Genomic DNA, 26545 nt, shown 5'->3' on the forward strand with positions numbered 1-26545 from the left:
GTCCTACCTCTTTCTCACTCCCCGTGATGAAACCAAACAACACCTCCGAATATTTGTACTTCCGCCCGATAACCTACCATATCAGCAACTCCCATGGAATATGGCTTGTGTGTCTGATAGTCCTCATGATATAGATAGGTTGGAATCTCAGGCAGCTCCAGTTCCGCCAAGAATCCCAAGCCGGGAAAGGTACAAACTTCGGAGACAGGGGTCGCTTGTAAGGAGGCTTTTTCGTATGCGAGAATAGATTCGACACCAACGTGTGTGTGTTGCCACAGCGGTCATCTTAATCAGATGAAGGTAAAAGTCTCTCGTTCCCACCGCAGTATTTTGGTATTCCTGGACGACCCAAGGCATATATTTTAACAAAGTTTTATAGTGTATGGACTAAGAGTGTTGACATCTGGTTCCGTTGTGAGAGTCTCTCTTTGGAGTTTAGGTCTCCATTCTCTAACCTTCTCCAAGGCTATACTACTCGGAACCTCCAGGTCATCGCTTTCTAGAAGTTCTTCAGGATATGGATGCACTGTGGGTTTGTCGGGGACTTGCGATCGTCCGCGATCTGGGCGAATGTATTCTCAGCCAGCTGCGTCGACGGTATATTTTGAAGTAAACGCTGAAGGGCGTTAAGGTGTTCCAGGTCCAAAGTATTGACTGCCACCTTACTGTATGCCATGAGGGTGATGAAACGATAATGTGAGAGGATAGTAACAAACGATGGGATTGAATTGTACATGTGTAATCAAGTCAAGACATGAACTGCTGCATTGTAAGGACTAAAAGGCGGGAGTGCCAGTTTATACATTCCTACACGCGCTCTCCAAATATAGGTAATAGATATCTTCTCGAGTGCTACTCAATACCACATAGCTACAAAAACATATTTCTTTAAAAATTACTCAATATAAGCAAAGAGAAGAGGAATAAATCGATAGTTCGGATAAACCTCCAGTGACCGGATAAACCCAAAACGCCGGGAAAGTCCGGGCTCAGGACAGAACGACACAAGCAGATCCCGTGAACGCCTCCGATATTTTCTTGCGCCGAGTGGCTTCTCGTTTATGACGTTCGTTTCTGTTTCTTTACGCTCTACACGACGAGCAATTGCCAGATCCATTGGCCACACTCCCCGTTGTCTGAGTCATCCCTTCAGTTCTCTCCCAGTCGCCTCGAATAAAAATAATTGCCGTGCCCCCACCATCCCCCACCACGAAATCTATCCCCGCCGCACTCACTTTTCCTCCCTACACTCCGATTCGATAGACACAATGGGCAAGGACAAGGGACCTTCTTTCAACCTCAAGACCCCCAAGGGCACCAAGGACTGGTCTGGGTCCGACGCCCTCCTCCGAGACCGCATCTTCACCACCATCTCGAACGTCTTCAAGCGCCACGGCGGTACCGCCCTCGACACACCGGTCTTTGAGCTGCGCGAGATCCTGGCTGGCAAGTATGGCGAGGACTCCAAGCTCATCTACGACCTGCAGGACCAGGGCGGCGAGATCTGCTCGCTGCGCTACGACCTGACAGTCCCATTTGCGCGCTGGCTCGCCATGAACAGCGACGTCCGCAGCATCAAGCGGTACCACATCGCTAAGGTCTACCGCCGTGACCAGCCCGCCGTCAGCAAGGGCCGCATGCGCGAGTTCTACCAGTGTGACTTCGATATCGCCGGTACCTTCGACCCGATGGTGCCCGACGCCGAGATCCTGCGCATTGTCAGCGAGGTCTTTGAGGAGCTGGGATGGAGCGGCCGCTACACGATCAAGCTCAACCACCGCAAGATCCTGGACGGCGTCTTTGCCGTTTGCGGTGTGCCGGAGGACAAGATCCGGCCTATCTCCAGTGCCGTCGACAAGTTGGACAAGATGCCGTGGGCGGATGTACGCAAGGAGATGGTTGATGATAAGGGTCTTGACGGCGAGGTTGCGGACCGCATCGAGAAATACGTTATGAACAAGGGCTCGCGCGAGTTGCTCGACACCCTGCTCAAGGACGAGACTCTCACCGCCAATGTCACTGCCAAGGCCGGTCTGGAGGATATGGCCCTGATGATGGACTACCTGGAGGCATTTGGCGTGCTGGATAAGGTCTCCTTCGACATGTCTCTGGCCCGTGGCCTGGACTACTACACCGGTGTCATCTACGAGGTTGTCACCGAAGGTTCTGCCGGTGTGCAGGCCGATGCCCCGGAGGCACAGAAGGCACAAAAGTCCAGCAAGAAGGACAAGTCCAAGAACTCTGAGGACGACGACCGCTCCAACGACCCCACTCTCGGTGTTGGCAGTGTCGCAGCCGGTGGCCGCTACGATAACCTGGTTGGCATGTTCCTTCCCAAGGCGCAGATTCCTTGCGTTGGTATCTCCTTCGGTGTCGACCGTATCTTCTCTATCACCAAGGCACGTCTCGAGCGCGAGCAGAGCATCGATGCCCTGCGCAGCAGCGAGGTTGATGCCTACGTCATGGCTTTCGGTGGCAAGGGTTTCAGCGGTATGCTCAAGGAGCGTATGGAGATCTGTCAGAAGCTGTGGAGCGCTGGCGTCAAGGTAAGATTACATTACTATCATTTAACTATGAACATCTACTAACATGCCATTTTCCAGGCCGAATTCAACTACAAGCTGAAGCCTAAGCTTCCCCAGCAATTCAAGGCCGCCGAGCAAGGCGCCATTCCATTCGCTGTCATTCTCGGCGAGGAAGAGCTCGCCGCCGGCAAATGCCGCATCAAAGAAATGGGTCTGCCCGAGGGACACCCCGAGAAGGAGGGTGTCGAGGTTACACTTGACTCGCTGGTTTCGGAGTTGAAAACCCGCCTTTCCAAGAAGTCAGATGGAGCTGTTACCTCTCTAGCGCAGCAGCTGCAGGGAGCTTCCGTTTAAAAAGATACCGTGTCTCTGTGGTTTCATTTCTGTCTATTTTTTTCTATCTGTGAGCGTGTTTGTCAGAGGGTTTTCTCTGTTTTCCAAAATAAATAGATCTTGCATATTCGAGTTGTTTTGCTCGAAGGCTTACAAAAAGGATTTCCTGCTTTGTTCTGAGAAAAGAATTTCGGCTTCGCCTTTTGAACTGACAGCTGGGAGTCGCCTATACAATACCCATCTATTACATTTTCACTTTGTGCATTCTATAGATAATGGCCTCGGCGGCTACATTGATCTTCACTACCAGTATACGATCCAATCCCACTATACTTAAGGTGGAGGTATAAATTTATATAAAGAGGCTCAATGCCAATTCGAGACTAGGAATACACGAAAAAGATAGAAGAAAAGATACATATACACTTCCCACTTCACGTTCACCACACATCCCTAATACCCCTCAGCATTCTTCATAAGGAACCCCTTAACAAAAGGCAACCGCTGAATAGTCTCCAACCCCAAACTCCTAGCCCAAGCAACAGGCCCAGAACCCGGAACGGTATACATCTTATGCAACAAATCACAAGCACCGCCAATCTTAGCATTGGGGAGATATCTCTCCGACGAGTACCGTTCCAAAGTAAGCAGATCACCCACATCCATACCATGCGAGACCGCATACTGAATCGTTCGCGCGAGGGACGCCACATCCGCCAAACCGAGGTTCAAACCCTGGCCCGCGAGCGGGTGGATGACATGCGCGGCATCGCCGACTAGCGCGACGCGCGGCGAGATATACTGCGCTGCATGGCGGAAGCGGAGGGGGAAGGATGCTACTGTTCCTTCTTGGACGGCTGTTGCTGGGGGTGGGATGTGTGCCGGGAGGGGGTGTGCTGGATGCGCCAGGTGAGTTCGTCCTCGTGAGACGAGTCCGAGGGGGTGGTGGAAGAGGGCGTCTCCATGCCCATCATGTAGGATAGGTCGGTCATGTCCAGGCGGAAGGCGGCATTGACCATTGCCAGGAAGGATGGGGTTGGGAGGGACTTGAGGTAGGATGCGTGCTCTGGGGTTGTGGACCAGACGAGGGTTGCGTGGTTGTTTGGTAAGGGGAGCAGGGCTATTGGACCGCCTAGGGCTGGGAGGAAGCGTTGGTAGGCTGTGCGCATGGATGCTGGGAACGGTGGGGTTGCTGGGTTGTCTAGGGCGAGGGTTGCGACGATGCCGTGGCGGCCGTAGTCCCAGCCGTGGGTTGGGATGTCTGCAAAGGAGCGGACCGGGCTGTTGATGCCGTCTGCACCGACGAGGAGACGGGCTGCGATGCGTTTTGGTGGGGTTGAGGCGGCGGGGTCTGTTGGTTTGACGGAGAGGACGGGCCAGGCTGAGAGGTCGGGGCCTTCCGGTTGGAGGTCGGAGCCGTTCTCGATGGAGGCCACGGTGGAGTTGGAGAAGAGGGAAAGGTTCTCGTCTCCAGACTCGGTGATGCGGCGCAGGAGGGCGCGCACTAGGTTTGCGTTCTCGGTCATCGTTGCTACCGTGCGCATATCTTCGAATGGGGAGGTCTCCATGGACCAGTCAAACGATATTCGGGCTCCGGTTTGGCCGTCCCACACCTGCATGTCCTGGTAGTCCTGGACGCGGGTGACATCGAGGTGGTCGTAGGCGCCAATGCTGCGCAGGAAGGACACAGACGAGGGAGTCAAGCTGCTGACTCGGTTTGAGAACTGAGTTGGTTCGAGGTTCCACGACTGGGCTTTGTGGAGGTCCTGGGTCTCGACGAGGGCGACTTTGAGTTTTGATGTGATAGGCGATGCTCCTGCAATGTAAAATGTCAGTCAATGGTTTATTTGTATGCATTGCGAGCTGTGCATACGGAGTGCTGCCAGTAACCCTAGGCCGGCGGGCCCGCCGCCAACACAGACGACATCGTAGAGCTCGGGGGCATCTAGTTTAGAGCTGAATCGTCGTCGGCCGGCACTAACGTGTCGGCAAGATGGGCAAACGTACGGCCGGAGAATGGCTCTCGAGATTGGGCGCATTGTGTTTGGTTCTTGGGGGTTGAATTGGATGATCGAAGATAGACATGCACGATGCAAACAAGACAAACAACAGCAACAACAGCAACATTTCTTACTTCGTGAATGCTTCCATATACTATTCATATTCAACCAATTTAAAGTAAATGGCAGCTTATTCATGAACCAAATAAGGGATATGATGGTATTGCGGGTATGAAACAAGAAAATAAGCCAGCAAACAAACAGACAGGAACTGCTATACCAAACCCAGTCCAAAGAATAGCTCGGATCATTTAAAAGGTTGTCAAAACTGCTTAAACAGCCCCAATAGCAGCCGAATCAGACTCTCGACTGGTCTCTGTATCCTCCATCTCGGCTACAAATCTCTCCCACGTAGAGAGCACATTCTGATAGAACTCAATATGCGAATCGGCAAATGAGCCAAGGCTATCGCGGAACTCGACCGCCTTGATGCGCTCAAAGTCGGCCACTTCACGGATGACCTCTTCGTCGAACATTTCTGAAGTGGTCTTGGCAGACTCAACCTCGCGAGTCAATTCGTCAATGCGAAGCTCGAGTTTCCGGACACGCTCACGGCGCGACTGTTCGTGGTCGACACCACGCATGTCTTCCATTTTGGAGCGGATGAAGGAGGCAGGTGAGGATGTGAGCGGGTTGGAGGCATAGTAGGCAGCTGGGTTCGCAGCTAGCGAGTCACGCTCGGTGACGGCTTTATTACGATAGTCGACCAAAGCCTCGAAGTCGAGTTGCTTCTGCTCGCGAGTCTTCAGCAGCGACTTGAGTGACAAGATGTATGCTTCTGTATCACGCAACGAACCAAGATAGTTCTGATCGGTGTGCTCCTTCAGCCCGCGCATTCCGAGCGCAGTCTCTTCCACCGAAGCTGCAAACATCTGTAGCGGCGCCTCGACGGCTGGCTCTAATGGAACAAGCTTGCGGAACTGCATCGCCAGCTCAGAATAGTCCGTCTCCAGGTCTGATTCACGGCGTGCAACGCGCGCAACAGTCTTCTCCACGTGTGATAGATCTTCATCTAGCTTATCAGCCTTCTCGCGCACCTCGATAAATCGCCGATCCGGCTTGTGCACTTTGGAGAAGGCGTTGACGAAAGTATCGGTAAAGTTATCAAAGATCCCGGTGGCGGCACCATCCGACCCAGTATTCGTCGTGCCTCGTGTAGCATGCAAACGCATGTGTGCGTTCCAGTCCGCCGATTCCAAGAAGATAGTAAGAAGCGGCGCCCGCCGGAGTACGGGGTGAAGGGTGAGGCGTTTCAAAAAGCGATGCAGCGACCAAGCTCGTCGCGTAGTGAATTCAGGTCCGAACCGGTCTCCGCGCACGTACTCCATCTTGTGCTTGTCCGGGAGGGGCGGGACCGCGCATGCTGGGTATTCGCGGTAGAGAGTTTTGTATAGGAAGTAGAAGTCAGTGAATCGCCGGCGAACAGTAAAGTCGGGTCTTTGGAAGGATTTGAAATCCGTCTTTGAGGTGTTAGTTATTGCTTGTTCGGGGATGCTCAGAGCCCGGATGCTAGGCAGCAGTAGCCCCCTCCACTCCGAGTCAGTAGATAAGAGGAAGAGTACATACATGTGTGGTGACGAGGTATGAAATGTAGGCATCTTTTGTTCCGTCATTCTCTTTTAGTGGAGAGTCGACCTGGCACTCCAGCACTCCATCTCCGATACCCGCCAGGTCGACGGCATCGGCCAGCGGGCCGGCCTGGGGTTCTTCGTGAGTAGAGCTCATTCTCCGCTTGCCATTGGAGACATGTTCATGTTCCTGGGATTCCTCGGCATCAGTGCCTGCGGTTGTGGGTCGTGAGACATCGCTTTCTGGATCGTGCTTCCAAGAAACACTATCAAAGTCGTCATGTTGATCCATCGTTGAGGTGGTGTCGGTCGGCTGTGGTCGCCCCGCTGACAGTTATTGGAGCTCCAGTTATGCTAAGAAGAAAATATTTGCAGGAAATGCGTGGAGAGCGATTGGAAAGGACGTAAACAGAGGTGGAGTGGAGGGGGAGGTTGGAGAGGTCGATGATCGTCAAGGCGGAGTTCCCGAAGCGGGACGTCATCGCTTTAGCGGAACTCGGGGATTCTACTGGGCTTTGTTTGAACCTGCGCATCTTTATATTATGCTCATGACGCTTTAAATTCTTAATAGTAGATATACAAAGACATCTGATATTCCGTCTATCGTAATGACTCTCTTAAATCCGCCCAAAACAATATAGCATATTGACACCGAACGAATGCAAACTATCAACACAGGATCAGGGCTTTTCACGGCCATGGAGAGGTTCATCTTCGCCGTCCTTCTCTGAAATATTGGCCAAGCGATCTCGATATGACTCTTCATCATCACTGAACATTTCCTCGTCACTTTCACCGGCAAATGCATTATACAGTTCTCCACCACGACGCTGTGTCCGACCATATGATCCAGTCATAGGTTGCGTCTCATCCTCATCTTCGATCATTTCAAACTCGTAATCATCGTGGGCAGTGGTGCGACGACGCTTGATTCTCTGGAGCTGGAAGTAAACACCTAGCCCAATGAAGAAGACGATGATCATGGCCAAGGAGGCGTAGATCCAGACTTGAGTGCGCTTTGAGGCACCAAAGGTAGGCAGATAGGAGGATAAATAATTAGAAGAGGAGGTAGAGGTTGGAGAGGCGGGTTCCCCAGTACTGGTGGGCTCCTTTTCGTCCTCAACAGGCTCTGTGATCGACTCTGTGCCTGTTTGTTGCGGTTTCGTGTTCACGGGCCGGTCGTGGTGATCATCAGGGTTGGCAGGCGCTTCAGTCTTTGTCGGTGCTGCCTCGATACTGGTCGTAGCCACATGAGCATCCTCGTAAGGATGATCGTCGTCGTGTTCATCGGGTAGAGGGTGGAGCTGTTGCTTCGCTCCGTCGACGGCCTCACCCCAGAGGTTGAGTCGCCAATCAATGAATGTCCCCGAGAATTCGTTCACATTGGCATCTTTCACAATGACTGACCATTCACCCACAGCGGATTCACCCCTAAAAATGAGTTAGCAGACAGATCGCACGTAGAAAGGTGAGGCACATACCAGTGAGCAACAGACATAAAAGTCCAATCCTCATAACCACCCGGGTGGTTATCGCTTTCGCGGGAAACACTCAGGTGGCTGACAATACCCGCTGGGCTGCGCAGATCAACGCTGATATCGCCGCGGCGGGTGTGGTTGACATTCATGGTAACTGTGACATGCTCAAGCTGAGCCATGTTGGCCGCCTTGGCCTGCTCCGCAGTCACAGTGTAACGGCTGAGAAGACCCTTGTCGCCTTGGGGAATTTCATGGTGGACTCGCAGCCACGGCGAGGTGAACCACGCCTGTGGCTTCACAAGGTCCCAGGTACGAGCACGCTGCACCAAGTTATAAGTGTCGACCTTTCCGAATCCCCAGTCGTGGCTGAACTTGCGACCAGATGGCAGCTTCTGCCAGCTGTTGTCGTCCTCGCTCACGGGGATCGCGGTCTCAACCATCAGGTACTGCAGATCACGCCACGTCAGCTCAGGACGTGCGCTGAGCGCAAGCGCCACACTTCCTGCAGCAAGCGGACCGGCTGCGGAGGTACCACCGTGTCCGTTGTAGCACTTATTGGAACCAACGTCGGTGGTATGAATCGCATCGCCTGAGCCGCTACTGTATGCGACAACAAGTTGAGCGGAGCATGATTCGGAGTACGTCGGGTGGTTGCCTTCACGGTCAATGGCACCAACGGTGATACTGTAAATGCTGTTGGTGTACCCATCAAAATTGCAGTTATCCCCGAATTGGGCGCCATTACCGGCAGCAAAGACGAAAATTGAGCCCTTTCCATCTCGGCCCTTTTGAACACCGTTGGTCATGGCTCGTTTGATCAGGATTCCAGGTGCATCCATTGTAGCACCGTCATCTGGAGGTCCCCATGAACAGGAATATATATCGTTCTTCTGGTAGGCGTAGTTGATAGCCGCCGCTTCGTCGACATCGTCGATGGGCTTGGACAAGATGCGGATACCTGAGATTTTGCTGTCATATGCAACACCAACACCACAGACGTCATTCTTTGATGCCGCAATCTCACCGCAGCATCGAGTACCGTGCTTATCGTCATATAGTCTAGGACGAGGCTCCGGGGTTCCCTCGTTGAAATCAAATGAGCCCTCTGCGAAGTAGTTGGGCTTGAGATCCCTGCTATCCATATCCAGCCCATCATCGACCACTGCAGTGGCAATTCCAGCACCAGTAATACCATCCAACCACACCCCAGTCACATTGAGATCATGACCAGGCTGCACGGTGTTAACAAGATGCCATTGTTCCCTGAAGATCGGATCCTTGATCCCCAGAGTTGACATAGCATGGCTCTGGAACTCAACAATCTTCGCGTCCGCCGACTTCTTTTCTAGCGAAGGATAAGGCACTGAAACTGGCGGGATTCGCTTCTGTAGCCGTTGTCTCGCTGGAGCCAGCTTATGCGACCACAACACCCCATCTAAGGGGTCATCACTCGTCCCATCTGAGCCAACGTCATTGCCAGAACGCCGCCGGAGCTTCCTCTTAGTCCGTAAATCGTCCAACAGGGTGTCGAACTCTGCAGTCTGTTCTCGTGGTAAGGAAAATGTGTGGTGACCATCGAGTTCTCCGATCTGGCCTTCGTGGCGAGCCCCGAGAGCTCGGGCGATGTGGGAGGGCGAGGTGGTACCATCGAGGTGAAGGGCGAAGAAGTCGCGGGTTTCTTGGGAGCGCGGGTGTAGATTTGCAGAGACTGCGCCTGCCAGTCCCAGGGTGGCAGCAATGCCACCGACAATGCGCATGATGGATCGGATGAAGGGAGGGTTGCGGAGGTCGGCGGTATCGAGGTAGAGGTATCGGTGTACCTAGCAAGCGGTTGCCATGGACGGACCGGGATGATTTAGCGACACGAATTGGAAACGAAAACAAAGCTCTAACAAAAAGCAAAAGCAGTTGACAGTTGAAGGAGGTGAGAGTTGAGGAGAGTTCGAGGAATAGGAGGATCGTCAGAGGCCACGGGATCTTTATTGAACGCCTATTCACCGTGTTCCACTTCGCTCTTTGGGGCCAATATGTCACGAAACGTCTTTGTTCTGCAAGCTAAGCTATAAAGGCCACGGTTTCTACTGGGCTTCAGGCCAGTGGCTTACGTATATGTACCATACGTCAAACCCGTCCAAGGTCTCGGACGCGATCGACGTCTCCCGCAGTTAAGGTCGCCCCGGGTGTTTCACCCCTAAAACCGGTGGGACAATTCTTAGGCCTGGAGGCAGCTATATAGTAAAGAGAAACTCGGTCGACTAAGTTACTGACTATTTACTTAGGTACTGTAGGTACCACCCGCACAGCGCTGGCGTACTGTAAGCAGAGGCCCAAATACAACTGCAAACCTCGAATAGCTTAAAAGTCCTTGCGTCAGTAGAACGAAACAATGACAGGCCGAGTCATGAAACAGAGCTACTGTACTAAAGCCTTAACTATGATTATAGTGAAGGTGAAGTATAGAACTTCACTCTCCACCCGCAACTAGAAGTATGAGGCAGTACATGTCTCGATATAAACCACTTTCTCTCTAACCAACTATAGTTAGACACCAGATAGTAACTAGTAATATATTAACGTCAATCATTACTGTACTGTAAAGGTATCAGACCTCGTAATGCTCGGCCCCGCGAAGGCTGGGGACACCAGCCACCGGGTTATTGTATAGACCTTGCTTGTTAGTCTCGAGTTCTTAAAATCTCTTTCTTCTCTCTCTGATACACTGTTGTTTCGTGTATACCTCACACACCTCCCTATCCTCCAACTTGGCTGTCTGCTCGGGCAATGAGGTAACTTGCGTCAGGCATCAGACTAAATGCGATCTTGATCCTAGACCGCGATTCCTAACGTGCGCAACTGTGCAACCAACAGTTGACCAGATTTGCTCAGTTGGGTTTACAATTGCACCTCATACTTGGCACCTATCTTATCGTCCTACTGCTGCCTTGGTCTTGGGCGCAAAGACACGCATCGAAACATGGCCACGACAATGCGCGGATCACCCGATATGGCGAATGGTTCCAATCCTCCTCACATTGCCAACGGGGCGCGAAGAGCCCCCGGAAGCCGCAAAAACAGAGCCGCCAACCCCTCGGACGAGAACTATGAATACAAGGAGCAAGAGGACCCAAACACATCACACAGGAGCACAAAAGGCCTCGGTGCATCGGGATTGGGCAGGTCATTTTCAACAAGATCCCAAGATTATCCCGAGGGAAATCTGAACTATACCACCAGCAAGCCAGTCCCTCCATCGGCTTTAGAGGAACTAGACAATTCCACGACACCACGCAACCTTCCCACTGAAGACTATCCCTCAGGTTCTAGCGCAGACATGCCACAGATCCAGCGGCCAGTATCACCGCCTGCTCAAGGCTTGGGTCCCCCTCCGAGTCGGTCAAACACCACACGTTCGACCAAGAATGTACGAAAAGATTGGGCATCGGACCGATCACCTCTCCAGAAGCTGGAAGTGACCTTGACCGGAATCAGCAAAGAAGAGAAGCGTGCACGGGTACAAGAAGCAGAGATGAAAGCCCGGGAACGGATTGCGCGCCAGAAAGCCGAAAAGGAGAAAGCCGAATCAATGGCCGCAGTGGCTCGCGAAGCATCAGCACAACGTCCGCAGCCAGAAACGAAACCAGTTCCTGGCCCAGGCAGGAGGGGAGAGCACAGAGATATCCTGGTTGAGGACTCCATGCGCGATGAATCTGCTGCTGCTGCAGCAGCACCACCAGCACCACGGCAAACTGGAAGCACTGCCATGCGTCACAGTCGAACGGTCTCTTCAACTCCTCAGTACGCAGAAATCCGCCGCCTTGAAGACCCCCAATATGCCCGCGCAGAAGCTGCTATCCCAGCATCAGCGAAGATGGGGAATGCGCCCAGGCGATCAGTCACAGTGAGCGGGCCTGCAGCAAAGCCAGCTCCTGCCAAAAGCATGGGTCCCAGCCGCTCCATGTCCCAAGCAGATCCTCGACCAATGCCACCTACTCTCAGAGCAGAAAGAACGGACGAGCTTCTCACAGCACCTGAAACGCCTCAGGAGAGCGCCGAGTCACAGACCAAGCCGAAGAAGGCATCTGTATCCTTTGACGTCCCGCCACCTACACCCCCGCCCATCTTCGAATGGAGGAATGCACAGCCTGGTCGGCTTGAAGCGTCAGACTTTGACTTCCAACATGTTGATATGGACCGTGGTAAGGCTTGGTGGGAAGGTGGTGGTAGCAAAGATCGCAGGAAGAGCAGGGCTCTTCCTAAGAACTACCAGACTCCTGCTCAGAAGTTGACAGGTAAGAACATTCCTTACTTTCTTATTGAGTACCTTACCCCGGAGATAAAGTGACTTTACTAACAAATAGCAGGAGTAACTGGACACAAGAGCTTTGAACCTCGTCTCTTCTTGCGTTGCGGTCCTTTGCTTCGATACACTGGTATCAATCGAGTTCCAATAGATGGGGCCAGCGGTCCTATCTACAAGGACCTCTGGCGAGGCTCTATAATGATAGTGACCAAAGATTCTCGCTCCTCCTATGAAACCCCACCAACACTACGACTCTTCTCTCAACCAATGGACCTTCTTCCCCCTCCACCAGTGGAAATCAGTCGCGAGGACGGAGTCCAACTAGCTCCCGAATACGTCGACCCAACCGCCGGTCTCATGAAGGTCGGCCGGGACGGACGGCCCCTTTACGTCAAGCCAGTCGAACATGTCGAAGAGCAAGTCGACCTCTCATTCGTCGAAAACGACGACGGCATCTACGAGCTCTCACCCAGTCTGATCGACTACACTACCGAAGGCATGAAACAAGCAATCCCATCCAACCGAATGCATCCTGTCGACGGCGAGACAGCAGGTTTGCACCGGGACATCCCGGGGGTGCGTCTATACGTCGATACCGCAAGAAATGTAACATTCTGGCGATTCAACGTAGAAGTCGAGCTAAGCGCAACCCAACAACGAATCGCCTACCGCATCAACCAAGGCCCAGCCCTAGGATTCTGGGTCCCTCCCGCAGGAGAATCCATGAACATAATGTTCCACAGTGGTAATGGATTCAGTCCATCCGCAGACTCAGATCGCGTCTGCGGTCCTGATCCTTTGTGGCGAGATATCCTGAACGAGCACCAGACCCGTCCGTTCCATGTTATGATTGGTGGCGGTGATCAGATCTTCAATGACGCCGTTATCACTGAGTCTGCTTTTTTCCAGGAATGGATTAAGATTAAAAATGCTGCTGAGAGATATGGTGCGCCGTTTACACCTGAGTTCCGTGCTGAAATTGAGCAGTTCTATCTTGAGCGCTACGCTGCGTGGTTTTCGCAAGGTCTCTTTTCTTTGGCCAGCTCTCAGATCCCTATGGTTAATATTTGGAATGATCATGAGATCTTTGAAGGGTTTGGGTCTTATCATGATGATTTCATGCAGAGTTCTGTTATTTCTGGGCTTGGGAAGATTGCTTTTAAGTATTATTTGCTTTTCCAGCATCACAGTGTCCCTGATGAGACGGAGGTGGATGAGCCTAGTTGGCTTCTTGGTGCGCATCCTGGTCCATATATTGAGCAGAGGAGCAGGAATCTGTTCATGTCTCTTGGTCGGGGTGTTGCGTTCTTGGGTCTTGACTGCCGTACTGAGCGGCGGAGCAATGAGGTCCTCAGTGAAGAGACGTGCGATCTGTTGTGGGATCGGTGCCACAGGGAGATTATGAAGGGTGAGACAAAGCATTTGATCGTGCTTTCGAGTGTTCCTGTTGCCTACCCTCGAGTGGCGATGCTCAAGAGTTACATGAACAGCCGCAAATCCCTTGGCAAGTCTGGTGTTCTTGGTGGCCTTGTCAATCGATCTGGTGGAAATGTGGAGGTCTTCGATGATCATTGGGCTGGCAAGCATCTGAAGTCTGAAAGAACCTGGTTGGTCGAGGATCTCCAGGATTTGGCTGCGGAGAAGTCAATCCGGGTTACGATTCTAAGGTAAGACTGACCGTCTCCAAATTATGAAATGCACGAGCTAACTTGATATTCTTTAGTGGTGACGTCCACCTCGCTGCTATTGGGCAGTTCTACTCGAACCCTAAGTTGGATGTCGCCAAAGACCAGGATTACCGCTACATGCCAAATGTCATCTCCTCTGCCATTGCAGATATCCCCGAAACTGATCTTATTTCGGACATGCTGAACAAGCGGAACACAGTCCACCACATGGACTCAAACACAGACGAGGACGTCATTCCCATATTCACCGAAGATGTGAATGGCAAGCCTCGAAACAACAAGCGGCTCCTCCCTCGTCGAAACTGGTGCTCAATCCGCGAGTATCAACCTGGCTCTACTCCGCCCGATACGCCCGAGTCAGAGATGACAGAAACCCCAGAGCCCCGTGCTGGCATGCTACAGCGGACTCTATCGCTGGGCCGAGGAGACAAGGGAACCACCGGACCCGGAAAGCCAGGTCTTCTCAGACGACTCTCGAACCGCGGACCACCACCCACACGAACAATGAGCTTCAACCGCGGCGACGAAGACGCCTTCAACCGCCGTGCCAGCGTGGATAACCACTCCCAACCAGTCGAAAGCGGAGACAGCTACTTTCCCCCAGCAGCAGCACCACCACCAAGACCAGGAACCTTCCACCGAAGACCAACAAACCTGAGCCAGAAAGCCGCAAAGAAAGCCGCGAAAGCAGGCCACGATGGCGCAGGCGCCTTCATCAACCTCGAAGGCGGGCTAGCCATAACCCTAAACCTAGAAATCAGCCCAGCAGACCCAGCCGGCATAACAGCACCGTATAAACTACTCGTACCAGCACTACGCTACAACGGCACCGAATACGACCCCCCACCAACACAGATCGTCAAGGGCTGGCGAAAATTCCTCCCACGACGAAACAAGCGCGACGCCGAGAAACGTGCTAACGGCGACGCTGAAGATAATCTCAGCGATGACGATGAACAAGATGATTACGAGGACCCCGACCTTATCAATAATACCCGCGCCAATGCTGTCACTAGTCATCCACAGTACGAGGGATATCCTGGGAGTGAGGAGGATTCTGAGGGCGAGGTTCCTCAGCGATTGCCGCCGCATATGATGGCTGCACAGCATTCGCGTTCGCCTGAGTATGAGGTGGAGCAGGAGCAGGAGCAGGATCGTCCCAGGAAGAAGAAGTGGTTTGGGGTGATCTAACCTTGGAATGTACTATACTGACTTGGCCATTTGTGGTGGCATTTTTTCTTTGTTATCTTATGACTTTGTATGGATTTGAATGACTTGGGGGGGAGTTTTGTTACTTTTGTTAGATGATTCCCCGAATTCATGTGTGTGTTTCAAGTTATGTTGGATTTGATGTAGTTTAGATGCTTTATAAGAACAGCCATATACTATAAGTTACTACTCGAAGGTTGGGCATTCACAGCAGAGTATACATTAATCAGAATGTGTATACTCCACACAGTAAAATAACCTAAAGATATCAAGATATCAGTACTCTGTGACTGAAGTATAGACGGCATCGGAAACGAGGCCTCGGGGTGAGCTGATGCTGACATCAGCGGTCTCGACCGCTCACGTGCCCCTTGCTTAGAAACCGAGTCTGGACGCAAAGACCTGATTAAGCCGAGTTCAAGAGTTCGCCAATTGCATATCTTTTTACTCAGTTCGCGTGGTCTGGATACCTCGGAAGCCCACAGAATCCATTCGTCTACTGGTCCAGAGTCTGATCTCATTGCCCGGTTATCAATCATTCATCACCTAATCCTGGTCCCCACTGCCCCTCCGAAAAAAAAAGATATTATAACCTCCCCTCCCTCTTCCGAGATCAACCACCAAGCTGTTTTCCTCAACTTTTCGTCGCTTTCCTTCCGCTCTCCGTTCTATCGGATTGACTGCCGCCGCGGCCACTACCTTACATCAACAATCTCCTCCTTCGGCCTCGGTCTTCTCCAAGTCTCTACCGACGCCGTTGCGCGTCAATTGCACAAACTCCGCCAGAATGGTGCACTCTAAAGTAGTCAGTAAGTGCTGTGTCAAGGGATGAGATCAATTGATCCATGCCCCGCATTCCGTCAATATCCTCCAAATATCTAACATCCTTTCTCCAGTTATCGGCTCCGGGCCTGGTGCGCACACCGCCGCCATCTACCTTTCCCGCGCCGAGCTCCAGCCCGTCCTCTACGAGGGCATGCTCGCCAACGGCACCGCCGCCGGCGGCCAACTCACGACGACCACTGACGTCGAGAACTTTCCCGGATTCCCCAAGGGCATCGGCGGCGCCGAACTGATGGACAACATGCGCGCCCAGTCCGAGCGCTTCGGCACCGAGATCATCACGGAGACCATCTCCAAGCTGGACCTCTCGCAACGGCCCTTCAAGATGTGGACTGAGTGGAGCGACGGCCCCAACGACGCACCCGCCCGCACGGCCGACGCCGTCATCATCGCCACAGGCGCCAACGCCCGCCGCCTGAACCTGCCCGGCGAGGAGACCTACTGGCAGAACGGAATCAGCGCCTGTGCTGTCTGCGATGGCGCTGTTCCTATCTTCCGTAACAAGCCCCTGTACGTTATTGGTGGTGGTGACTCCGCCGCTGAGGAGGCCATGTTCCTGGCCAAGTACGGTAGCAACGTGACCGTCCTCGTCCGCAAGGACAAGCTCCGTGCTTCCAAGGTTATGGCTGAGCGTCTGCTCGCTCACCCCAAGTGTACTGTTCGCTTTAACACCGTTGCCACTGAGGTCCTCGGTGAGAACAAGCCTAACGGCCTCATGACCCACCTCCGTGTTAAGGACGTCATCTCGAATAAGGAGGAGGTCGTTGATGCTAATGGTTTGTTCTACGCTGTTGGCCACGACCCCGCCAACGCCCTCGTCAAGGGCCAGCTCAACCTCGACGAGGATGGATACGTTGTCACCCAGCCCGGCACCAGCTTCACCAGCGTGGAGGGTGTCTTCGCTTGTGGTGATGTCCAGGACAAGCGTTACCGCCAGGCCATCACCAGTGCCGGTAAGTTATATCCTTTAACATTCTCTGGAAATGCAATTTGCTAACTAGTTCTACAGGATCCGGCTGTGTCGCCGCTCTGGAAGCCGAGAAGTTCCTCTCGGAGTCCGAGACTCACGCCCCCGCCGTGGAGACCAAGGCCCCCGCCGATGCTCCCGCCGAGTACAAGTCCAACCCTCTGCTTTAAACACCCTAACTATACACCTACATCCTCCGTTTCAGCTTTCCTCCCTCCCTTCCATTGTCATGATACATGAACCATGATTCATCAGCTTCATTATCGAGGTTTTTTTCTTCTTCTAGACTCATCTGTTATGCGATACTTTCATATTAAATTCCCCTTGCACAATACACTTTGATCTTGAATAGATGATGGGATTTACACTCTGTTAATCTTACTGTTGCCTTTTTTACCTCCGTTCTTTGCGCATATCTCATGTTGGAGCGGGAAACAAAACGGTCGTTTATCATCCAGAGATAGATATAGATGAAGAATATCTCCCTTCGCTTATCATTTCGTATTTCCTACAGTAGCACATCTCAGATGTACGGTACGAAATCAAGTGATAGTAACTACTTAAACATTTCTAATTCATTGACGTCAAGGCTAAATCGATACTGTCACAATGAGTCTCCACCTAGGAGCTAGCATACTCAAACACCTAACTCCCCAGTCTAAATAGAGCACCCCCGAAGATAGCATAAGAAAAAGAAACAAAAAGCAAGAACCAACTAACGTCCACCAGCACTACTACTAGCACCAGAATCAATTGGAAATGCAGGTGCAAGAACAGGAACAGACACCCCACCCCCTCACTCAGATCCTCAGGCATAACCCAAGTATCAAACGGATTCAGCGCACACCACCGATCCTTAACCTCAAAAGTCTTACGCTCCCATTCAGCAACGGTAACCTTCCAACTCTCCCACGCCTCAGCATTGTCACGCCGATTCCCCTCCACCTTATCCAGATACGGCTGTCTAATATCCGGACTGGCAGTACGCCACATCTGGCCCAGCGCAGCGCGGATCTCGTCACGGGGAGCCTTTGCGTTTGGGTTGTTGGATGATGTGCGCCGGGCTTGGTCGCACGCGTCGCGGCATTGGGTCCAGTAGTCCTTTTGGTAGAAGAGGAAGGGGTTCAGGCCTGATTTTGTGGGGCGCGGAGGGGCGGGCCCTAGTTCTGAGTAGATGTTTATCCAAAGGGCCTGGTCGTAAGCGTCTTTGCGGGATTTTTCCGTTGAGATTGGTTTTCTGGAGGATGAAGTTGAGGGTTTGGGTTGGGTTGTTGTTGCGGTGGAGGGTGTTTCGGTTGAGGAGGAGATTGATGAGCTTCCTTTTCTTTTTCTGGTCGTTGTACCATTTGGTGTTGAGGATTTGCCGCGCGTGAACTTTGTTTTGTCATTCTTGTCTGGGACCAGTGGGTGCGCCATTTCGATTGGTCCTGCTACTGACTCGACGATTTCTGAGGCAGCGCGGATTCCTGATAGGAAGGCTCCGTGGACGGTGGCTGGGTGCGTGCCGCAGGTGGCTTCTCCGGCGAAGTGGAGGTTGCCGATTGATTTGGCCATTAAGTCGTAGTCGTCTGGGAAGGCGGCTGCAGCTACGTAGGAATAACTGCCGTATGTGAAGGGATCTTGGCCCCAGCGGGTGACAATTGTCTCGAGGGGATCGGGCACAATGGTGTGCGTAAAGACGTTTCGAAGTTGGCTAGTAACCTCGCTGACTATCTCTTCGTCTGGTGTGGACTCTGCCAGGTGAGCTGCGTCACCGGTCATGAGAGCGATCAAGACTGGAAGACCCGTGGTCTTCATGACATTCCAGAACATATAGAAGCGGCCTCGGTTTGCCGCATAGTCTTCTTGGACCATGCTAGCGGGGTTGGTTGGTTCACGGAGAAGGCCGAACATGTCTCGTTTCGTGTCCCAGAACGGCTCCTCAAACACTAAGATCACCTTGTTCATGACTCCGAATCCTAGTCTGTCGATTGCACCGCGCTTCCAGTCTGGAAGTGGAGGTTGGAAGCTGATGTTTTGCCGTTTCAGCACTCCGAGGGAGCCCGAAAATACAACGTGATCTGCCATGAAGTTCTCGCCATCCTCACACTGAATGACCGCGTTCTTGTTGCTGCCGGACCCATGTTCATTGTAGGAGATGTCGGTGACAACCTTGTTGGTACGGACATCGAGTTTTTCAGGAAGCATGTACAATCCATAGGGTAGTTCTTGGTAACCACCAACAACCTGTGAATGTTCACCCTCAAACTCATTTCCGATATCTTGGTCCCAACCTGAAAGACTGAGCTTATTGACATTGGATGCATTGGCGTACTCGAGATTAGCGAAATGCCAGTTCATCAAGCGCATATCCTTAGGTGTCACTGGAAGCATGCGCTCGTATTGCTTGATACCCTCATCCATAACTGCACCCAGTGTCTGCTGAGGCTTCTGCTTGGCAATCTCGTCCAGCTCTATTGTATCGTTCACAGTGTAGCCAGGGTTCAAATTCCAACCGGTAAGCTGACAAGTCAAAGCCGCTGGATTCTCGTCAGAATGCTCCACAAGATCAGCTGCTGCGTCGGTGGCTGGTCTGATATCCGCAGTCTTGTGTTTTAACCCGCGACGAACTCGCTTGGTAGGTACCAGGAGATCAGTCGTTCCGGCTGCCCTTGCCTCTTCCCATTGTCGAACAGTGAGTCCGTCATCCACTACCGACTCGCGACCAGTATCAATCATGTCTCGATCGCCCTCGGCAGTTGGCACGATCACTGCCTTGCGGCGGTAGACTCCGGTCCGTTCCAGTACATCATTGTAAAGCTTCTCTGCCATTGCATCTTGGACTTCATCCACGGGTGATCCGTCGGTATCATAGATTGTTGAAACATCTCGTATCTTGTGGTAGTGAAGAGCCAGCTGGCCACGAACAATCGCGTCCAGTGGGTTGCCGTGATCGAAACCAACGATGATTTGCGCGCCCATCTCTGCCTTGGGAACCAACCCCTCAGGCAAAGTTTTGGATTCGAGACTGTGCAAGGGATGTGAGTATATGCGGCCGCCAACTCTGCGACGTCCCTCGAGAACAATGACCCGAGGTAATGCATTTTCATTCCGATATTGGCGGAATAGACTTTGCAGCTGGCGTGCACATCCCAAGCCAGACACTCCAGCGCCGATTACAACAATTGTCGGTCCCTCCTTTCGTCTTCCGCGCTTGGGCTTCACTGGGGACAACGGTGCCTCCACGCAGCCGAAGTTGATGTAGCCATTCCGAACAAGCCAGTCGTAAGCAAATGATGCCAGATTCATCCATCGATAGTCTTTTGCACATCCGAGAGCTTCTTCCCTTGTAACAGCCACCATGGGATTTCTTCCCCACAGTAGCAGTATTCCATTTCGTAGGTTGAGGTAAATTGTGACGTGAACGTGACAAAGGTGGTCTTGTAAAAATTCTTGTTCCTTTCGATGAAGGGCATAAGGATTGAGCCGAGATGCATAAGCTGCTTGAATGCATTGCCTGCCATACACCGAAGAAGGGATCTTGGGAGGAATTGAAGCTCGAGGTCGACATTTGGATAAATCGACTTTCCCGCTCTCCAGCACGTTCGGCCCAAAGATAACTGAGGTACTAGGAATTGATTGTAAAGGAACAGGAGGAGGGGACATGGATGTCTTTGGTTCAAATGAAGATGTCGCATCGGTCGAGGTAGTCGAATCATTTGGCGTGCTGCTACTGCCTCCAGTATACAGCCTCTCCGCCGACCCCGCGATATTAGCGCCATCAGATGTGAATGTCTGTATATTTGGATCAATTCGTCCCAGGTTTCCCCAGCCGATTGATGGAGCATCCGCTTCGAGAGTTCTGTGTATGAGACGCAGCCGCTTCACGGATGATTGTGAACATGAATGATTAGATTGAAAACCTTCTTGGCCTTGAATGTTGTTAACAGGACCTGGAACATATTGGTTCATGTATGGATCTTGCCCCGGAGGCATTCCAGCCACGGGCTGAAAGGGCATCTCCGCACCATGCATGTTCGTACACGGATATCTGCAATGCCGATGCCTTGAAAGGAGTGTGACGATTGAAATAGAAAGAAAAGAGAAAGAAAGAAAAGATCACGCCCGGAAGGCGCAATTGTTAACTCGTGGGCCGTCCTATCCCGTAGACTGCGTAGTTATCATACGTTGAGGCTATCACCCATGATGCGGTTCGCAAAGGAAAACGATCGCGCAAGCCGGAGGTGCACTGGTAGGGCTGAACGAGGATACTAGAATTGCATTAGATTGTACAATCAACGTGGGCTGCGAGGTACGAAGGTATGGAGGTATGGAGGTATGGAGGTATTGCAATGAAGGTCGAAGCACGGACATACATTTACCCCTTCCCACAAACCCTACCCAGAGAACGAGAAGGACCGAAGCCCATCAAACGGTATTATAAACGTCAACTTGTATGAATTGAATCGCGAGACCTGGTGAAGCGCAGTGATGACAGAGTAGAAAACCCTGGCTTGACTCGGGAGCGGGGCGTATTTCTCAGTCCGGCGCCGCACTTCAACTTCACACTTTACAACGGACATGCTTCATTCTATACCATTTATTTCTTTACTAATGTTCAGCTAGGTCGGACATGAGTGTGCAGACCATAAGTCTCGCCGTCTCCTTCCGCAAATCCATCCGAGTCATTATCAGTGAACTCGTCGTGGTATGACCGCCTGTTCGCGTTCTTCCAACCCGGTTGATCACTGTCACTGTCGTCACCCAGGACCAAATCAACATTGTCATCATCGGTGAATCCAATGCGTTCTTCCTCATCGCGCGCAAGGATAGTGGCCGCTTTGTTCACAGCTGGGTCCTCAGAGAAAGCGTGGTGAGGGCGATGGGCTGCATGATCAGCCTCAAGAGATCCTCGAATCTCTTCACGCTCCTTGGCTTCGAGCTCCTTTGCGCGAGCCAAAGTTCTAAAAAGAGAAGAGAGTCAGCATGGGTCCCGGGTATAACAGATGAATGGGTGCAAACCTTTGGTATATGTACCAGCCGGTAAATATTCCAATACTGACTGTTACGATAATACTGCAGATATTTACGGCCTTCGATCCCGCGCTCATCTGCTCGCCCTTCTCAGAGAGTAAACGAATGCGACTTCCGATGAACGTCGGAACCAACAACTTGGGGGAGATGATTGCCGTCGCAAGCCCGTACATCAATGGCTGCACTGTAGGAAATGTGGACACAGCTCCATTGCAGATTGAATATGGCAGTGGACATAAACGAATCATGCAAAGGAGTTTAAGTCCATCATACTTCAGTGTCAGGGACAGCGCGGCAAATCTCTTGTCACGTTCCATAAGGCGATTGACAAATCCAGAGAGAATCGTTCGCGAAACATAAAATGAGACAGTTGATCCGAGAATCGTTGCGGAAGCGTAGATCAGCCATCTATAGAAATCGCAAGTCAGCCTGTATTCACTACATTGAAAAGAGCGTCTCTTACCCTTTCCATACACCAAAGATTAAACCAGCTGCTGTTCCAAAAGTAGACCAACCCACGAGCGGCGGGAATGAGACAAAAAAGACACATAGCCATAGAATGAAGGCCGCGAGCCAAGATTTCTCCCACTCTTCCGCGACCGAGCCAAGCCAGACGAACAGCTTCCCTGATAACACCAAGAAGGCGATACCAGATGCGCCGATGAACAAGGATGCGATAACGGTGGCAATCTTCTTCGGCAAAGTCATTTCTTCCCATATCGTGTTCATACGATGATACAGCTCTGTTCCGCGATGGACAATTTGGCCCCAAGTGCTAGTCTGACCATCGGACCAGCCCGAATTGCGCCTGCCTGCGCGACTCCAAGGGGGATGAACATCGCTGCTGGGAGAAGAAGGTATAGGATCCGGAGATGAAGGTGACAGAGATAGCGCCCTAACGGTGGACTGGTAGTCTGCAGGCATTGTGAAGCGTGGTGATTATCTGGGTACGGGATGATCGAATCCGAGGAGGGGAACTAGGTGATCGGCACAATCCAGAAGACCCAACAAAGAAAAGGGCGTTATAAGGCCCTGATACTGAGACCGAACATGAAGAGAAGATGGAGGAAAAGCCAAGGCAGAAAGTTCAAGTCCAGATTACAAGCGGATCCGTCGGACTCGGGTGTTTACCCTGATCGACATCTCGAAGTATCCCCGAGGCCCCACACCGCCCAATCTATATATTTACCGCCCTCCTAATTAGGAATACCCTACGCTCTGTCCCAGGCCACAGGATTACATGTGTCGTTTTTACCTTGGATTTTGTGTTGTCTTTCATATGTCTCTCTCTAACATTACCACATGACCAAGTTATGCCGTGTTGCTTTCCTAGTTTTCTTACTGCCTCCTTTGTTCGATCTCCCTGAGCAATTTCCAACTCAAGGGTCCATAGTTTCTGCTGGCAGTATCCATAATGATTCAGATTTGTAAGCTCGTAAATACTTAGAGTAGGCTCTGTTGTATCAATTTAGTTATTTTCAGGGGCTTCGACAGAGTACTAACATGTTTATACGGTCAGGTTCAATGATCTTGGGTAAGTTGAGTCCTATCATCGACCTATGTTAGGTCCCTACTTGAAACGGTGGCAATATGACACCTATGCAGAATTTATTAACAGCTAATGAAGATATTAACGTTAATTTCTGCTAATTTGATAAACATATCATATTAGGGATAATTTATGTTCATAGCGTGGCTTAGTGAAGAGGTTGAAGCTCCCTACGTACGGAGCTAAGCTCAGGTGTATCCCCAGTGTTGATCCCTTTCTCCGCCCTCACTTTCCCCCCTCCTTTGTTTGTATTTCAGCCACGTCTGCACATTCACGCCCAACTCCATTCCATCGCTTTCGGAGATCAGTTGGTCGCGATGCGATGTAATTCCTGACATCGGCTTATATCCCTTTCGCGACTCGTCAGCCCAATAACCCCCTTATCAACTTCACAACAAAGTCAGCTTATCAGAGTATGGGGCTGTGCCTCTGACATTCTATCCCGGTTTCGTCAATAAGCTCATCGAATCGCACTGCGCTTTGTGCCTCCCCTCCAGGATCTCCCCCGCTTGGTGTCCCGGCTTGCTCGATCTCCTTGGCTCGCATCAGCACAACATACGCCATGGTCTCCGACGAGCTACTGGAGAAATGTCTCCCAATCCTCCAGGATCTGGATTTAGATGAAGAAGAGCAGGTGGAAAAGGTGGAGGACTTCTTGCGCGCAAACACAACACTGTCAGGTCCGCCCTTGGAGAACGCGGTATTGGACATCCTCTGGCGGCATCGGAACCGCAACCAGCCAGACTCATCCCCTCCGCCTCGGCATACAGTGATTCGCCGCTCATCGCCTGCGCCATGGCAGATGGCTCGATCATCGACACCGTTGTCCCCCCATTCAAACCTCGGAACAAGCCCCGGGAGTACCTCGTGGGTGCAAAGCTCGCGCGGGGCATTTGCGCGGCCCCCGCTCTCCTCAACCGTTTCTCCGTTTACCTCCCCGCGACCCTCACCCAGGCTTGCTCTTGCGCAGCCCATACCTCATTCGCCAAATCTAAATGCCTACGAATTTTCGGACCAGAGTCAGATTTCCGACTTCTATGGAGATCTCGGGAGCGATAGCAATATCGACTGGCTAGTTGCTGATGATGCCAACAGCACGACGTCGTCCGCGGGTGGTATCAGCACGCCTGGGGCTCTCAGTGCCACTGCGGTCGAGTTTGTGCCCGATATGAGCCCACATGATATCCTGCGCACGGTGCTGGGCGACAAGCGATCAAACGATGAAATCGAAGCGGCCTTGGAAGCCAACAGTTATGATCTCGGGGCCACCATTGCGTCTCTTTCACAAGATCTGGAGACTGAAGCAATCGCAAAGCAACATGATGACGGTCGTGTCTTGGTTGGCAAGTCTATGACGATGGAGCAAGTGCGTCCAGTCACTCCAGTAGGTAGTAGTCGCAGCCCTGTGGTCTGTAAGTACTGGCTGTCTACTGGGCAATGCCTTCGGGCAGATTGTCGGTTCAGTCATGACTTGACCACTCATGTGTGCAAGTAAGTTTTGGAGAGAGAATGATTGTTTCTTGAACTAACATTATTAGGTATTGGGTCATGGGAAACTGTCTAGCTGGTGACGGCTGTCCCTTTTCGCACGATCCTTCGGCGCTCATCACCAATCTCAGCGTCACAGATGGCAGTCGGCCAAATTCGCCACTAAATGGCTCACCATTCCAGGTAGACAGCGGCTCTGATGCATTTCCGCCTCTGGGACCCTCAGATCCAGGTGATCAGTGGGCAAACCAGTATATCGGCAGATACCCTGGCCATCTTTCTGCTTACCAAGGGAGCAAATATGCTCCTCCAGGCTTACATCCCGGAATGGGTAGACGAACTGGAAGCGCAACTCACCTTGGTCGCCCTAACTCTCGTCCAAATAGCCGTCATCAGCACCGGGAATTGAATCCCGCAGCTCCATCTGTAGACGACCCAGATGCCTTCCCAACGCTTGCCGCAGGCAGTGCAAAGAACACTGGAAAGAAACACCATGGCAAGCGAGGAGGCCACAACCGCGAGGCTAACTCGAGCAAAGAAAACACTCCTTCATCTTTAGCTGACGTTGTTCGAATGACTCCCTCTCCTGCTCCGGGGAAGAAATCCGGCAACAGAAGCAAAGACCCAAAGGGCCGTGAGAGCAGCGCCGCAGCTCAGTCGATTCTACCTCCACAGAACATCCCCTGGCTTGAGACAGGGAGTCGGGCCAATCAGCAATATATCAAGTACCGAACAGAGGCAATTCGCCATGGCACTGTGCGAAACAAGTTCCTTCAGAGGTGAGCTTTCGCCAATTCTGTTTTTCCCGGGTCTTAACTGACGTTTACTAGCGCTGCCCAAGCATGGAACAGAAACGATGCACGAGCTGCCAAAGCCTTGTCGCTACGAGGCCAGGCAGAGAATGATGCGATGCGTAGATGCCATCGAGAGGCTGCACGGCAGCTTTACGAAGAGCGCAACTCGCATCTCACGCACAACGGCCTAGATGGATCTTCCGAGGAACTTTATGTTGACCTGCATGGTCTCCATCCAGAGGAAGCCATCGAATACCTCGAGAAGATCCTCCTCAAACACGCAAGAGAGGGTCTTCGAGTAGTGTATGCCATCACAGGCACAGGGCACCATTCAAAGAACGGCAAAGATAAAATCGGCAAGGCCGTCAAAGCATGGCTGAACGAGTGGCGGTACCTCTTCCGGGAATTCAGCGTGCCCGGTGAACGAGGCGGTTATGTCGGAGGCATCCTCGGCATAGATCCCACCAGCTATGACAAGTCGCTGGCCAAAGATCTTGCCAGGGAAGAATCGGAGGCAAACGCTGGCGGAGATCCTCCCGCCCTGGCCATGGGCAAGATTCAATTACTCAAGCGCGAAGACATAGAAACTTAAGATCGATGGCCTGGCATGCCATTCGACTCGATGCGTCAAAGCGGCATGATACCCATCAGTACCAATCTTTCTCTAATCAAAATCAAGAACTTTCTGGATATTCAAATGAACCTTTGATTAGATGGCTGAACCAAGCAG

The 26545-nt window shown here is 52.0% G+C and overlaps 10 protein-coding genes across 10 annotated transcripts; 5 read left to right on the forward strand and 5 right to left on the reverse strand.

The window, feature by feature from the left end:
- The first annotated feature begins 1037 nt into the window (after positions 1-1037).
- Positions 1038-3018, forward strand: N7446_005777 (histidine--tRNA ligase). Its single transcript, XM_058514525.1, has 2 exons — positions 1038-2546; positions 2604-3018. Exons 1-2 carry the CDS (start codon positions 1062-1064, stop codon positions 2877-2879), a joined length of 1761 nt encoding a protein of 586 aa, XP_058371703.1. The 5' UTR covers positions 1038-1061; the 3' UTR covers positions 2880-3018.
- Positions 3019-3431: 413 nt separating this feature from the next.
- On the forward strand, positions 3432-3638 carry N7446_005778 (uncharacterized protein; the record flags this gene model as incomplete). The annotated part of the gene is made up of 1 exon (XM_058514526.1): positions 3432-3638. One exon carries the CDS (start codon positions 3432-3434, stop codon positions 3636-3638), a length of 207 nt encoding a protein of 68 aa, XP_058371704.1.
- Positions 3639-3694: 56 nt separating this feature from the next.
- Positions 3695-4897, reverse strand: N7446_005779 (putative ubiquinone biosynthesis monooxgenase (Coq6); the record flags this gene model as incomplete). Its single annotated transcript, XM_058514527.1, has 2 exons — positions 3695-4674; positions 4732-4897. 2 exons carry the CDS (start codon positions 4895-4897, stop codon positions 3695-3697), a joined length of 1146 nt encoding a protein of 381 aa, XP_058371705.1.
- A 132-nt stretch (positions 4898-5029) lies between these two features.
- On the reverse strand, positions 5030-6915 carry N7446_005780 (sorting nexin-4). Its single transcript, XM_058514528.1, has 2 exons — positions 6485-6915; positions 5030-6378 (listed from the first exon to the last, which is right to left on the reverse strand). Exons 1-2 carry the CDS (start codon positions 6776-6778, stop codon positions 5191-5193), a joined length of 1482 nt encoding a protein of 493 aa, XP_058371706.1. The 5' UTR covers positions 6779-6915; the 3' UTR covers positions 5030-5190.
- A 137-nt stretch (positions 6916-7052) lies between these two features.
- Positions 7053-9952, reverse strand: kexB (kexin kexB). Its single transcript, XM_058514529.1, has 2 exons — positions 7968-9952; positions 7053-7917 (listed from the first exon to the last, which is right to left on the reverse strand). The coding sequence occupies exons 1-2, from the start codon at positions 9719-9721 to the stop codon at positions 7167-7169; spliced, it is 2505 nt and encodes an 834-aa protein (XP_058371707.1). The 5' UTR covers positions 9722-9952; the 3' UTR covers positions 7053-7166.
- Positions 9953-10938: 986 nt separating this feature from the next.
- N7446_005782 (uncharacterized protein) lies at positions 10939-15143 on the forward strand (the record flags this gene model as incomplete). The annotated part of the gene is made up of 3 exons (XM_058514530.1): positions 10939-12253; positions 12326-13931; positions 13988-15143. The coding sequence occupies 3 exons, from the start codon at positions 10939-10941 to the stop codon at positions 15141-15143; spliced, it is 4077 nt and encodes a 1358-aa protein (XP_058371708.1).
- An 805-nt stretch (positions 15144-15948) lies between these two features.
- Positions 15949-17141, forward strand: trr1 (thioredoxin-disulfide reductase TRR1; the record flags this gene model as incomplete). Its single annotated transcript, XM_058514531.1, has 3 exons — positions 15949-15970; positions 16058-16957; positions 17014-17141. The coding sequence occupies 3 exons, from the start codon at positions 15949-15951 to the stop codon at positions 17139-17141; spliced, it is 1050 nt and encodes a 349-aa protein (XP_058371709.1).
- A 475-nt stretch (positions 17142-17616) lies between these two features.
- aof2 (putative lysine-specific histone demethylase Aof2) lies at positions 17617-20985 on the reverse strand (the record flags this gene model as incomplete). Its single annotated transcript, XM_058514532.1, has 1 exon — positions 17617-20985. The coding sequence occupies one exon, from the start codon at positions 20983-20985 to the stop codon at positions 17617-17619; it is 3369 nt and encodes a 1122-aa protein (XP_058371710.1).
- A 583-nt stretch (positions 20986-21568) lies between these two features.
- Positions 21569-23123, reverse strand: N7446_005785 (TVP38/TMEM64 family protein; the record flags this gene model as incomplete). Its single annotated transcript, XM_058514533.1, has 3 exons — positions 22448-23123; positions 21973-22392; positions 21569-21914 (listed from the first exon to the last, which is right to left on the reverse strand). The coding sequence occupies exons 1-3, from the start codon at positions 22906-22908 to the stop codon at positions 21569-21571; spliced, it is 1227 nt and encodes a 408-aa protein (XP_058371711.1). The 5' UTR covers positions 22909-23123.
- Positions 23124-24095: 972 nt separating this feature from the next.
- On the forward strand, positions 24096-26407 carry N7446_005786 (CCCH zinc finger and SMR domain protein; the record flags this gene model as incomplete). Its single annotated transcript, XM_058514534.1, has 3 exons — positions 24096-25024; positions 25072-25800; positions 25852-26407. The coding sequence occupies 3 exons, from the start codon at positions 24096-24098 to the stop codon at positions 26405-26407; spliced, it is 2214 nt and encodes a 737-aa protein (XP_058371712.1).
- Positions 26408-26545: the final 138 nt, after the last annotated feature.

This window comes from Penicillium canescens (genome assembly GCF_028828765.1).
Source record: "Penicillium canescens strain IBT 15451 chromosome Unknown utg000004l_segment0_segment0, whole genome shotgun sequence".
Taxonomy (NCBI): domain Eukaryota; kingdom Fungi; phylum Ascomycota; class Eurotiomycetes; order Eurotiales; family Aspergillaceae; genus Penicillium; species Penicillium canescens.